At 26.2% G+C, this 14820-nt stretch overlaps 1 protein-coding gene across 1 annotated transcript; it reads left to right on the top strand.

Moving 5' to 3' along the window:
* Positions 1–9226: 9226 nt before the first annotated feature.
* On the top strand, positions 9227–10678 carry LOC105787640 (probable WRKY transcription factor 15). Its single transcript, XM_012614122.2, has 3 exons — positions 9227–9961; positions 10057–10182; positions 10273–10678. Exons 1-3 carry the CDS (start codon positions 9291–9293, stop codon positions 10424–10426), a joined length of 951 nt encoding a protein of 316 aa, XP_012469576.2. The 5' UTR covers positions 9227–9290; the 3' UTR covers positions 10427–10678.
* The last annotated feature ends 4142 nt before the right edge of the window (positions 10679–14820 follow it).

Raw genomic sequence — 14820 nt, 5'->3', positions numbered from 1 at the left:
TCAAATCTATTTAAATTTGAAATTTAATTCTTCTAACTTTTGGATTTAAAAATGTAAATCTAATAGTTCACACGGATAAAATTCTTTTGTTAAATCTAGGTTAAACTTGTCCGTGGATTGGGTAACCTGCTTGGACCGATAAGCCTAGTCCGTTTGGACAAACATTTTTCACCTCAAGTCAACTCGACTTAGCCTGAATTCAATTTAAATAATAAAAATATTTTTTTAATTATAAAAAATATAAAATATCAATTAAAATATATGTATTTACTATTTTATTAATTTTTAATAGTAAAACGGGCTTTTTGGGTTAAGTGGGTAGGCCAGAATGGGCTCGAGCTTGAAAATAATTTTGGGACCAAGTCTTGACCTAGCTCATCCCCTGGACACATCTAATTTAGATTCATTATAACATCATTTTTTAAATTACATGACTACCAAGTAAATATTCGAATGTTCAAATAAAGTTTTATTTTTAAATATTTTTATTGAAATATTTTTAAGGCTTAATATAACCAAAAAAAAAACTTATAAAATAATTTAATAATCAATTAAGCCTTAACCGAAAACAACACTCAATTTAGCTCATAACCAAATATAAGCAATCAATAAAACCCTCAAAATCACCAAATTATGTGTAAACCCCCTAATTGTCGTTGTGGTCGCCACATGTCATGCCAAGAGAAGGGTAGGCAATGGACTTGGCCTGGAAAAAAAATTTTGTTTACATAGTCCCTATAAATTTTAAGAAATCACAGGTTAATATAATGATAAAATTACACTTTAACTTTCTAAAATTTTTATTTATTTTGTATCTCCTGATTTACAATGAAAATCATAATTTAGGAATTATTGATGAACCAAATTTAATGGAATACCATGCACATGAATTTGCTTTTTTATGTATTAATAGCCAAGTTTTTCAATCCCACACGTAATATTAAGAAATTATCCTACTTTAATATTTAAAATAAATTAAATAATTTATATAAATAACTTGAAACAATGATTGAATAAAAAGTTTTGAACATTAATTTGTAGGCTACCACAGGCCCAAATTTTGTGGTTGCAATCTCGTGGCTGAAATTTGAACATTTTGGTTCATTTTCCTTTTTTAGTTGGGGTAATGTTAAATTCAATTCTCAATATTCATATCTTTGGTCAATTTGGTCCTTTTCTTTTTATAAATAAATTTTGTCATTAACTTTTCGAAAGGATTCGAATCGTTTTTTCTAATAGAAATATTGTCTAAAACATTAATCTATTAATGATGTTGGCGTGGCAACTTGCGTAGCAGTCCACTTATATTTCATGTTGACATGACACGTGGATTGCCATACATGTTGTCATGTTTAAAAATTTAACATTTTAGTCAGTATTTTCATTAAAAAATAATAACTTGTTTCTTTTTAAAAATGTGATGGTTAAATTCGACTCTTTTAAAAGGTTGATGATTGAATTTAGTTTTAAAAAAAAAGAGAATAAGGGTCAACTTGACAAAAGATGTAAACATTAAGGACTAAATTTATCATTATACTTATTTATTTATAAGAACTTATAGGATCGATAGTCCGATTCGAATTAAATTTAGAGTTGAATCGAGTTGAATTGTTAAATGGAGGATAAATTTTTCCTAACACTGTTTTCTTCATTCATAAAATTTGAACTCGAGACTTTATTTAAAAGATATCAAGCTTCTTACCATTTGATTTAACAAACATTTATTTATTTTTATCTATTAAACAAAGGCGTATCCTCATTAGGGCCTAGGGGTCTCAGCCCCAAAATTTTTTAAAATTTTAATTCTCCCCTAATTTTTTTTTTGAAATTTATTATTTATAAACTTTTAAAAATTCACTTGGGCTCTTCAAATTTTTTTTTTGTAAATTTTCATAAAATTTCTAAAAGTTTTGAAAGTTTTAATTAGACTTACCAAAATTTTGAAAATTCTCAATAAAACCCTCAAAATTTTTAAAAATTTTAATTAGACCCTTAACCCTTAATGCCAAGATCCATTATTATTAATATTGGAAAATTTAGAGTTTTAAAACCTAGAAAATAATTGAATGGCTGGTGCATCTGTCTGGTCTGAGTAGATAAAAGGGTCAACATCTATTTTTGCATGTGATTGTGAAATAATTTTTATATTTATTGCCAATATATGTACTAAACAAGTAGATTAGATCCATGAATAGAAGATAAGATCCATTCAATTTTATCTTTTGCTGATTAGATCCATTGAATTTCAAGAGACATTTTGATTAAAACTTTGGAGGAGAAATAAAATTGCTTGATGAAAAATAAAAAATAAAAGAGTTAATTGCACCAAACATCCCTAAACTATGACTCTCATCTTGATTTGATCCTCAAATTTTAAAACATTCTAATTACATTATCAAACTATTGATGTTATATCAATAAAACCATTTCAGTAGCTACAATCGTTAATTTAACTATTAAATGAGACGTTAAATCTTGTGTGACATAATTTAAAATGAAAATTTTAAAGAAAAATGTGTTATAATAAACGTCGATAATGGTGGTAGAACGATCGCAAAGAAATAAGAAAAAAACACACACACAGGTTTTACGTGAAAAACCTTTCGGGGAAAAACTCACGGGCAGAGGAGGAGAAATTCACTAATGTTGAAAAGTGAAAAATACAAGAGGAGTTTTGACTACAACTATTTAAGGGTTGAAAAATATTGTTTTAATCAAAGTCAAATAGAAGAAGAATAGTTCTATACGGATTCAATTTGTGTTGTGCAGCCCTTAGCCTTTCGCCCTCACAGATCCTCTTTTTTTGCCATGTATTTATTTCTTCAACAAGTGACGGGATTCAGATCACACAATCTCTAACAAAATGAATATTGTAAAAATGGATGTTATAAAAATTTTAGTTTTGAGGGTTTCAAAGCTTTTACAGAAACCATCGTCCACTCTCTTTTTTTTCTCAGTTTTACTTTATTTTTAGTTTTTAATTCTAAAAGTTATGCGACAATATTCTATTTTTCTCTAAAATTTTCATTTTAAAGTATGTCACATAAGATTTTACATGTCTTTTAATGGTTAAATTAACGGTTTTAATTTTTAACAATGGAAGGACTTCATTGATATAACATCGATGATTTGGGGATGTAATTAGAATGTTTTGAAGTTTAGGATCAATTTAGACTGCATAGTTTGGGATGTTTAGTGCAATTAACTCAAAATAAAATTAAAAATTAATTATTATTGACAAAATAATGAAAACGTATACAATTATTAATAAAAATAAAAAGTAATATTTCGTGAATAATTTTAATGAAAACAATATATGAAATAATATTTCATTATTTATAAAAGAAATTTTTTCTAATATGATACCTATGTTATTTTTGATCCAATATGATATTTTTATTTGATAAAAGTTATACATTTTAGTACCGAAGGTAATATTGTTAACTTTTTTAATTTTAATTCGGGTTTTAAAGTTGATTTCATGAAAATTCATAATTAGCTAATAATATTAACAAATAACTTTCATCAAATCAACCCCAAAATCCGAATTAAATCACATTCATTGGACTGTATTTGACAAAACATAAAATTAAATAAATTTATTCTACTAACAAAGTTATGAAAATTCAAACCCAGTAATATTACTAATTAACTTTCATTAAATCAACCCTAAAACTCGAATTAAACATTAAAAAGTTAACACCGTTGCTGAAAAAGACATATTGTCCAATATTAATTTATGTAAAATTCAAACATTTGAATCCATGTGGTGGATGAAGAATCACACAAAAGAGTGTGGTCAAAGTTGAGTTTCATGCAATTGGTGTTCTCTTTTTATTTGATTTAGCAATTTGGTGTTGACTGTTGAATAAATAATTTTAAATTATAATATAATCCTTGTTGGGAACATTGAAGATGGCAATATCAAGGAATCAAAACTTTGCAAAAAAAAATAGCCAATCAACCTACACAACAGTATTCCATTATCAACAAAAGTTTACATCAAATCCTGCTCACAATTTTTATTTATAGACTAGTTTAATTAGTGTTTAAAAACTGGTTAATATTTAATAGGATAGATCTCAAATTATATATGAATTTTGATTTAATGTGTAATTATATATATATAAATTTTAATTTGATGTAATTATACACGTGAAACTCTAATTGTGGTTCAAATATATACTTAGAACTTTAATTTTGATTTAATCATACACATTTAAATAAATAAATACATCAATTTATTTTTATATTGGATAGATATAATTATTTATGCATGTAATATATATACTCATAAAATGGTGTTATATCAATACTTGTGTTAATAATTTATAAGAATTGGATCAAATCAAAATTTCATGTATAAAGTTGCACAAAATCAAAGTTAATGTATACAATTGTACATTAGATCGAATTCATGTATAGTTATAGTATTTATCCCTATTTGATATATTAATAGTGTTACTAGATATAAAGATCAATAGTGTTAAAACAAATTTATTAAAAACTAGTCTTATTGGATTTATTCAATTTTTTTATAAAAATTATTATCGATAATATTATTAAGTTTTTAATTGAATATTATCACGAGTTAATGAGACATCAATTTAGCTAAAAAATATTTAAAATTCATTGTTTTAAAAATGTAACATATATTATTATAAGAATACAAAATCTATAAAGATAATTTAAAGAAAAACCCTAGTATAGTAGGGGTGAGCATTCGATCGAGTCGAATCAAATAAAAAATTTTAAGTTAGTCGAGTTGATGAGTCCTATTATTAATATTCAATGTTGCGTTTACATGGACCGATTATTTAATTAGTAGATGAAATACAAGATTATTTAACTACATAAACAATATAATTGTTTTGTCTTTAAACTTGATTGGTAAACATTTATCAAAACGACGTATTTTTACTTTTTAACTTAATGGTTTTGACTTTTAACTTTAGAAAAGGTAAACATTTATCAAAATAATGTAATTTTGTCTTTTCTTATTCGGATTTTGAATAATTCAAATTATGTAATTCATATTTGAGTTAAATCAAAATTTTGATTTTTATTCGAGTTGATCCAAATAACTCGAACTATTTAATTCGAATTTAAATTTATTATTGAGTTTTTTAATCGAATCGGATTTTGCTCACCCTATATAAGATACTGGAAACTTTATATTTTCAACTTTACCATTTTAACAAAATATATTTTTATAAATACATGTATACTTGTATTTTATTTCAACTTTATAATCAGTAAATACTCCAATTTTAAGAATTTAGAAAAAAACTGTGCATGTATAAAAAGTTGAGAATATATTACTAATATTAATTTTAAAAGATATTACTAATAACTAAATTATATCACACCACGACGTGATTGAAAAATAGAATTATGTAACAAATATGTTTATAAAAGGTTATGTAAATAACAGATGATGCTTTAGTTGAAGTAGTAAAATATAAATATTGAAAACGATAGCCTTTGATGATTCAAGTCTTACTATGTGTATATTTTTTATTTTTATATAAAATATTTAAAAGACAAAAATAACCCTAAAAAATATAATTTATTTTATAAAATTTCCTTCAAAACAATACAATTTACTCATTAAAAAGCTTAGATTAAGTATACATAAAAGGGCATATTGTCCAATATATAGTAGTTTATGTGAAATTGAAGCATGTGAATCCATGTGGTGGACAAAGAATCACTCAAAAAGAATAGTGGTCAAAGTTGAAGTTCCATGAAATTGGAGTTGAAGACCAAAACATTTTAAATTAGAATATAATCCTTGTTGGAAATGCAATTAGGGATGTCAAGTTCAAGGATTTGAATTGACCTTTTTATCCTTGTGTGACCAAATATATTTCTTAGTTGCTTCTCATTTTATATATTTTATTCATTCTTTTCATATTTGAATTATGCAAACTTTCAAATAAAAATTTTGGGGTATATTTGTTTTACAAACAAATATATATATATATATATATATATATTAATTTTTTCCAAACTTCAATATATATATATTGTTTGAAGGGTCTATCCAATACATTAAGGGCCAGTTCTTTATTGCTTTTGAAAAGTGCTTTTGAGAAGTGTTTTTGAAAAGTTTGGTTTAAAATTTGAGTGATTAGCATTCTTTGTCAAAAGTACTTTTGAGAAATAAAATGTTCATTTTAGACATGTTATTATCAAGTAACAAATATGCATTTAAATAATATTTAAATTAGTTAATATTATTATATTTTAGTAAGAATATAAAAATTTATTATAACTTGTTAATATTTTAATATATAAAATATAAATTTTAAATATTTTAAGCAATAAATATTAATTATTTATAAAATTTAATTAGAATATATAAACTATATTTTAAATATTTAAATATAACCATTAAATATTTATAATTAGTATTTTAAAAATATTTTTTAATTAATGATTTTAACACATTTGTAATTAAGTACCAAGAAAAAAAAGGAAAATATTATGTTATTGAAGGGGTGAAAAAGTAATTAAGCACCAAAAGTGCTTTTGGGAGAGGAAAAGCTAAAACTTTTAACTTCTCCTTTTCAGCTCATTTTCAGAAATGCTTTTCAAAAGCACTTATTCAATTGATTAAAATTTAAAAGTTAAGCGAAAATGATTAGAGTAAACATTAGAAGCTAATTTATCATTATGTCTAAATTTAACAAGAAAAAATTCATCTTATTCAATTTTAGCTAATTACATTAGTATGTCATATTTGATGGACTATTTCCTCTCTAACATCAAACATGTACTTATTGTCATCACCGGTTGATCATTTGTCGAGTATAAATAATTAATAATAAATACTGTTATTATAAATAATTTGTAATTAATTAAATATTTAGTACATCAAAATATATGAAAATTATCATTCGTTAATAAATTTTTTATTATTTAAAAGAGAAGGAGATAGTAAAATAACATATATTTATATTAAAAAAGATATACATATCTTAATACTAAAATGTTATTATCATGGTATACAATTATGTTAAGAGTATTATGTTGTAGGCATGAGAGTTTGGGTTCGATCTCAAGCAATCCAATACCCCTCTTTTAATTAAAAAATTTAAACTTAAATCATGTACGTGTTTGTAATTTCTCACATAATTACCCTAATTCTCACACTTAGGGGTGAATAAAACTTGATTCAATTAAAAAAAATTGAATTTTAAGTTAATCGAATCGAGTTATTCAAATTATTTGAGTTTCGAGTTCGAATCGAGTTGAATTTTACAATTCAAATAATTCGAATAATAAATTGGTGTAAATACGTTTTTAGTCTCTGTCAATATTGAAAATGAGCAAATTGGTCTCTCTCTCAACAAAATTACAAAATAATTCAAAATAGATTTTAAAATTCAGAATATTTATAAAATTTCAAATTTTATAATTTAAAAATTATAAATATTTCAAAAAAATCTAAAAATATATAAATAAAGTTAAAAATTAAAAATTTCTAGAATAATAATATTGGGACCTAAATAAATTAATTAATGATTCAAGTTTATCATACTAAAATAGTTTTTATTATTTTGCTTTGAAAAATTTTTCAAATATATATGGTTTCAAATTTATGTGTTTCAACAGGAGATTAGTTATACTGTAACAATATTTTAATTTGACATATTTTAATTTAACCCGAATATTTCACTCGATTCTTCTCAACTCAAATTTCATTTCACTTGACTCAATTCGAAAAAAATTCAAATTGAGTTAGGATGATAAAATAGGACTAGTCAACTCGATTAACTCGAAATTTTTCACTCAATTCGATCGAACGCTCACGAGTCGCACTCCCCTAAGAATTGCATAGTGGAATTTGAGTGTTTCAACTATACTTAATTCAATAACACCTAATAATTACAATGGATTACCCAAACACGTTATACATGTAATTAAAAATAATTACATTTTACTTCAATTATTAGGTGATTTTCCAAGTACACGAAATTTTTTTTAATTGAAAGTCTTACTCGTACAATGCTCTCTTTTCTCACTCTCCTAAAAATTGAAAAATATAACCTGAGTATTAATAGAGTAAGACCTAATGCTTATAATGAAATTATATAATAATCGAATCCAAAATTAATATAAAATTATTAAAAACTTAAAAATTAACATCAATCTTGATTGGCAAAGAGTGGCCTTATACGGCAATTATGTATCGTGACTAAGAAAATGACAAAGACAAAGGTCAAGAAATTAGCCCTAAAATCTTAAAAGTCAACTCTTTCATGCTGGCAACAACTTTCTTCTTACTCTACTATAATATATTATTATTAAATTTAATAATTATTACAGATCTGAAATTTTCCGGACAATGTTTTGACTCCACCTTCCCCTATGTCACTCCTTGACGCCAATTTTACTTTGGACCACAATAATCACATGAAAACTATATTATAAAGTAAAATTGGAAACTTCATGGTCAAATTAATGATTTTGGTTTTATATGTGATTATTTGGAAGTCACTTTGATTTTCATACTAACTTCTCAATTTTCATAAAATACGATGATCAAATTAAAATAAATTAAAGAGTATTGAAAAATTATTTCATTTATTGGTAAACATGTGAAGTTAAATTATTGATTTTTTCGTTGATTTGTTGCTTATAGATGGTTCAACTGATAATTTCCGAGTCAATGGTTTAACAGTAAGGTTTAGTAGTGTCAATTAATTGGATTAATTTATAAATTTTTGTAAAGTATAAGGACTAATTTTGACAAATTAAAGTTGAGGGAGAAACTCCTTAGTTTTAGTAAAGTAGGACAAAATTCATGATTAAAGCATCGTTAATTATTTTGAGTGGAATATTGATTGAAATAATTAACGGTGTTAATTATTTGGAGAAGGGTAAAGCCGAAATAAAATTAAAAAATTTGAGTAGCAAAGGTAAAAAGTTTGTATTGAAATGACATAAATTGAATGCTTTACTTTTATGAGAGGGGCTAAAATGCAACTTTTTCATTTAACCAAAAAGCTAGAAAAAGTTAAATTGAGATTTTAATACTTGAGAGACTTATATTGCAATTATACCATCAGCCCCTCCCTATAAATCTGAAGATCACTATTGAAGTATTTAGGATTAAATCACGAATTTGATCATAGTTAAGGGACCAAAAACCCGAAATAAATTACAAATGTTAAAAGATGACAGCTTAGTCACGCAATTTGACCATAAGTCCACCCTTGCCCTTTATCAACTCTCCTTCTCTCTTCTTTTTCTTTTCACTTTTGTTTTTTCCCCTTCTTTGAATGGTTTTATTTGCAGACATGGCTATGGAGTTGATGCTTAGTTACAGAAACAACAACAATGGTTTCTCATCAAAAATGGAAGAAACCGCCGTTCAAGAAGCCGCTTCTGGTCTCGAAAGTGTCGAGAAACTCATTAAATTACTCTCCCAAACCCAACAAAATTACACCTCCAATAATCAAGAAAAAAAGTTCCAATCTTCTCCGACGAGATCCTCCATGGATTTAGAAATGGACTGTAAAGTCACCGCCCACGCCGCCGTTTCTAAGTTCAAGAAAGTCATCTCTCTTTTGGGTCGAACCAGGACCGGCCATGCTCGTTTTAGAAGAGCCCCTTTACCACCACCACCAACAACCACCGTTACAGAGCATGAAACCAAGGTTTATCAACCAACTCCGATTCAACAGATCCCACTGCCGGTGACCACTTATTTAGAAAGAAAAGATTCACCAACAACAACCATCAATTTTTCGTATTCATCAACAACAACGACTACTGATAATAACAGTAATAAACAACCATCTTCATCAGCGTTTCAAATTAGTAACCTTTCCTCCGCTGGTAAACCACCATTGTCGTCTTCTTTGAAGAGAAAGTGTAGTATTGAGAACTTGGGTTCTGGGATTAAATGCAATAGCTCTTCTTGTCGTTGTCATTGCTCTACTAAAAAAAGGTACATAATCCCATATTTTCTTGCATGAATTTGCCGTGTTTTTTGTTTCTCTCTTTTAAAATGTTTGTTCTGTTTCTTTTTTTTTTTTTTGACAGAAAACAGAGGACGAAAAGGGTGGTAAGGGTTCCTGCGATAAGCTTGAAAATGGCTGATATTCCACCGGATGATTATTCATGGAGAAAATATGGTCAAAAACCAATCAAGGGTTCACCACATCCAAGGTAAATAACATAAAAATCTAACCCTTTCGAAATAATTTCTTTCAGTTCTTATTTGTTCTGCTTCTAACACGTTTTGTCTGGTTAAAACAGGGGATACTATAAGTGCAGTAGCGTAAGAGGATGTCCTGCTAGAAAACATGTGGAAAGAGCTTTAGATGATGCTTCAATGCTAATAGTTACATATGAAGGTGATCATAGCCATTCTCTATCTGTTGCAGAAACCACCATACTTGAATCTTCATAGATGAACAATATTTTTTTCTATTATTAATGTTGATTTTAGTGTTTATGTTCGGGATTCGAGGATATTATCAAATCTGCTCGTTTATTTCCTTGTAAATTATATGCTTTGTGCTTTCTTTAATTGAAAGACCATTTGAGATCAAAAGGGAAGAAAAAGGTGTTAGATTTGGTATTAGATTTTGCACTTATTGAGGGATTGAAAATTCAATTCCAAATTAAAGTTTCCAATGCCACCTTTTGTTGTTTTTTCTAATTGTTTTGCTTTGGATTCTTGTTTTTAGATTACTTTTTATTTTCTCTTGCATCATTGAAGCAATGTGGGTTAAATCGAGTGGTAAAAAAATAGATGTTTTCAAAATAAAATCTCGAATTAAAATTTTTGTGAGGGTTGAAAACAACATTAGAAATTTTATCTTGAATTAATTTAATTTTAATTTAATTTTAATTTAATTTGTAATATAATTACGAAATTTTCAATAAAAAATAATAAATGTTGGGTATAATAGTACGACAATTTTCATCATAAAGTAAAAGAAAGGGGCTTAGTCAAACAATTGGAAAGATGTGGACCCAAATTTCTTGTTAGGGATGAGTTGACTATGGGAAAATAGGTCGCCTAGTTGGGAAGCCTAATTAACTATGGTTTGTGTTTGGTGTATAGATTTTAATGTCTAATTATGATTTAGTCCTTTTACTATGCTAAAATTAAGAAAATCGTTAGATAATATTATTAAAATAGTGAAACATATTTTATTTTCATTCAATTAGATCTTAAAATTCACAGTATGAATCAATATAAGATTTTTATGTATGTTCATAATAGCTTTAAACAAGGGTATAAGTTTAAATACTAGCAAATTCATATTTGCTTTAAATTAAGTATTTGAACTCAAATTCAATTCGATAATTACTGAATTCGAGTTTCACCCAGCAACATTGTTTGATTAAACCTTATCTCTAAGGGTCTAAATGAAAAAGGATTAGGCAAAAGTCAAAATGGGTGGGTAGAGACTGGACAAATTTGTGGCCATTGGGGACAGATTGGGACACGACATGATGCTCATAAATTAATTTTTTAAATTTTTTTATTATTTTTGTTTGCTTTGGCTTTGCTCAACGTCAACCTTAGTAAAGTGAATATGGACGGTCCATTTCATTTTATTATAAAAAATTATTAATTATCAACAACAAGATTGACATGTGGTGGATTGGGTATTTATCACCATTCAATAATTTTCAACCCATCCCTACTAAAACACAAAAACGAAAAAATAAACACATAAATAAGTACTGCTATGCCTTTGCTTTTGCCTCCTTATAGTGGATTTGTTTGACTCTCTTTCTCTCAATTATTTGAGCCAATTTATTAATTTGGCAAAGATCTGTCTTTCTTGCCTGTTTTAAGATGAGAGAATTGATTGTAACCTTTTTTTTTAATTATTAGCTTAATTTTGTTAAAATATGAGGTTTAATGGATTAATCAGGTCGGATCAATAATATATTTACTTGTCGAGCAGATGTTAAGGGTTGTTGTTTTTTTTACCGATTGAGTCTTAATTCAATTGGTATTCACATTGTTGTTAGCGCAAAAGGACGTGGGTTTGAGTGCGCTGAAACACATTATCCTTCTATTTAGGGTTGGGGAGGGACTATGGCTAGTTCTAAAGGTGTAAATGAATAAAACGTTCGATGAACTGTTCGTGAATCGTTCGTTTATTAAGCTAAATAAACGAGTATGAACAAAATTTTTATGTTCGTTTAATAAATGAACGAACACGAACAGAGGTGTGTTCGGTTTATTTATGTTCACGAACAAGCTCGTTTATTTATTAATGGTATTTTCTTATAAAAATTCTATTAGTATACATTAATAAAATTATATTGGTTTGTATTTTTCATTTATAATATAATTACTAATATTTATATTTGACTATTTTATATCTAAACTATGTGTGTATGTATTTATCGTTGGTTTGTTTGTTTATTATTTATTAACATTGTTCATGAACATGTTCAATTATATGTTCATGAACATGTTCGTGAATATTAAACAAACAAACATGAATACCCATAATTTTAAATAAACGAACATGAACAAAAATTTGAAATTCTTAACAAATACAAACTGAAAACGAACAAGCTTAAAAATAAACAAACGAACATGAACAAAGGTTTGTTCATTCAAACTCGATTCATTTACAACCCTAGGTAGTTCTATACATTGTATCAAAAAAGAGCATATATTATAAAAACCTATAATAAGACTGAAAAAATTATGTTATTACTTTAACGACACCAACTAATGGTGATATCAATTTGAACCTAATTATAATTAAGACAGAAAAAACCCCAAAAATGGGAAAGTTATTTGAAATGTGGTGTTTGGAGAGATTTAGAATACCTTAAATTGAAATCTAATTTTATTTAATTTATAATTAATTTTAATTTTTATGATATAAAATATATTTTATAATTAAATTAGTGAAAATAACTTAAAATACGATATAAAAATCATTTTTTCAAAAACAAATATACATGAGTTATTGAGTATTTTTTATTTACTTCAATTTTTTACAAATATTTATGAAAAAACACTTTAAAAATTTACCTAATAATATCCGAAAACTATAAAACAAAATACATTTTGTTAAGATGAAATCGAAAAATTCAAAACTCAAAATTAATATAAAAATAAAAACCGAACTAATCTGGATTGAATTATTATGAATTATTACAAAAATTTTAACCTAACCACGCTGATCCTTAATAATAATATTATAAAAATAAATAAACTAAATTAAGTTAAATTAAAATAGAGTTATTAAATTTCAAATTTCATTTCATTTAATTCACCATCGAGGATGGTGGGACTAGGTTTGAACCTTATATGTTAAAGGTCAATCCCTATTTTAAACAGGGCTAATTTTAATGTTTAAACCCATTTCTGGGTCTTGTGCTTTTATTTAAATACTCTTGTATTTTAGGCGAATTTTGAGTTTGGATAGGAAGCCTAGCTATGAACAAGTCTAATAATATACAAGTCACTATTATTTTAACCCATGATTGAGTTTATATATTGAGTCAATCGGACATTAACTCGGTTAGAAAAATTACACAAATGTACTATCGTATTTAAAAGAAGCTATATTATTCTAGAGTACTTTTAAAAACAAACAAACAAATAATTAATAAAACTTTAACTTTACCGCTTAACCAAAGTTTTATCTTGAAATGTTTTGTACATTTTAATTGTATTATGCACACTTCATTACCTTCATCAATTGTATATATATTGATAATGTTAATGATTTATATGGTGTCACAAGTTAACTCGACATCAACTTAATATCGATGACAACACCGTGATGAACAATTATATTGCATTTTACTATTATTAATCTAATGTATTTATGTGTTTAAAACTCATTATACTCACAATTTAATCTAATTTTTTCTATTTTAATATCGTACATATTGCATATAGTAGTATTATTAATTAGTTTCAAGTCTTATGTTTCATTATTTATTGTATGTTACTTTTAACCATACCTCGTATTTTAAATACGTAATTTCTTCATGCATATACGTGATAGAATTTCTAGTAATAATAAAGAATTTAGGTTGCTATTAAATCACTTATATATATATATATATAGTGGTAAACTATTAGTGTTATTAAGGCCTTGTTTGGCAATTGGCTAGTAGCTGATTGCAGTGGCTGGTTTGACCATTAACTGTTTATTTAAAGTGTTTGGTAAAACTTAGCTGATAGATGATATGTGTAAAATGACAAATAAGGGCATGACACATTTTATTGCTAAATATTTATTTGTTTATAATACTTTAGTTTTTATTAGATGAAATTATTGGAATAAAACACTATTACCAAGGAATTAAAACTTTCATTGCGGAAATTAATTAGTGAATATTTTTGAAAATTTAAATAAATAAATTTCTTAAGTTCCTTATTTGCAAATTAATTAGGTTTGAGAGCATGTGGCAAAGGGAGTAATTTTTGAGCAAGCATGGTCAGATATGTCATTTCACATATCTCATTCTCAATCAGCTGTGAAAAAAGTTGTACATCCCAACGTTTTTTATTTTGAAGGTTTTAACTCAACAAACTGTTGCAAATCTCCATTCACCAAACATTACAATTAAACGGTTTAACTACTCAATCCTTCGTTTATGCCAAAATCAACTAAAATTGTCTAAACCCTGTTTACCAAACAGCCTCTAAGTCTTTAGTTGATAAAATCAGGGTTTAAATTTTCAACCCAAAATATTGCATAGTATGTGAGGCCCAAGCCCATTTTCTAAGAGCAACTAAAATCATAAGTCAAACCCGAAAACAGCTGAAGCCCATTTATTACAACTTAAAAAGCCTTTTCTCTC

The sequence above is a fragment of the Gossypium raimondii genome, chromosome 2, assembly GCF_025698545.1.
Source record: "Gossypium raimondii isolate GPD5lz chromosome 2, ASM2569854v1, whole genome shotgun sequence".
In the NCBI taxonomy this organism is placed as follows: Eukaryota; Viridiplantae; Streptophyta; class Magnoliopsida; order Malvales; family Malvaceae; genus Gossypium; species Gossypium raimondii.
Note: the sequence above shows the minus strand (reverse complement) of the source record. Positions and strands in the feature narration are given on the sequence as shown.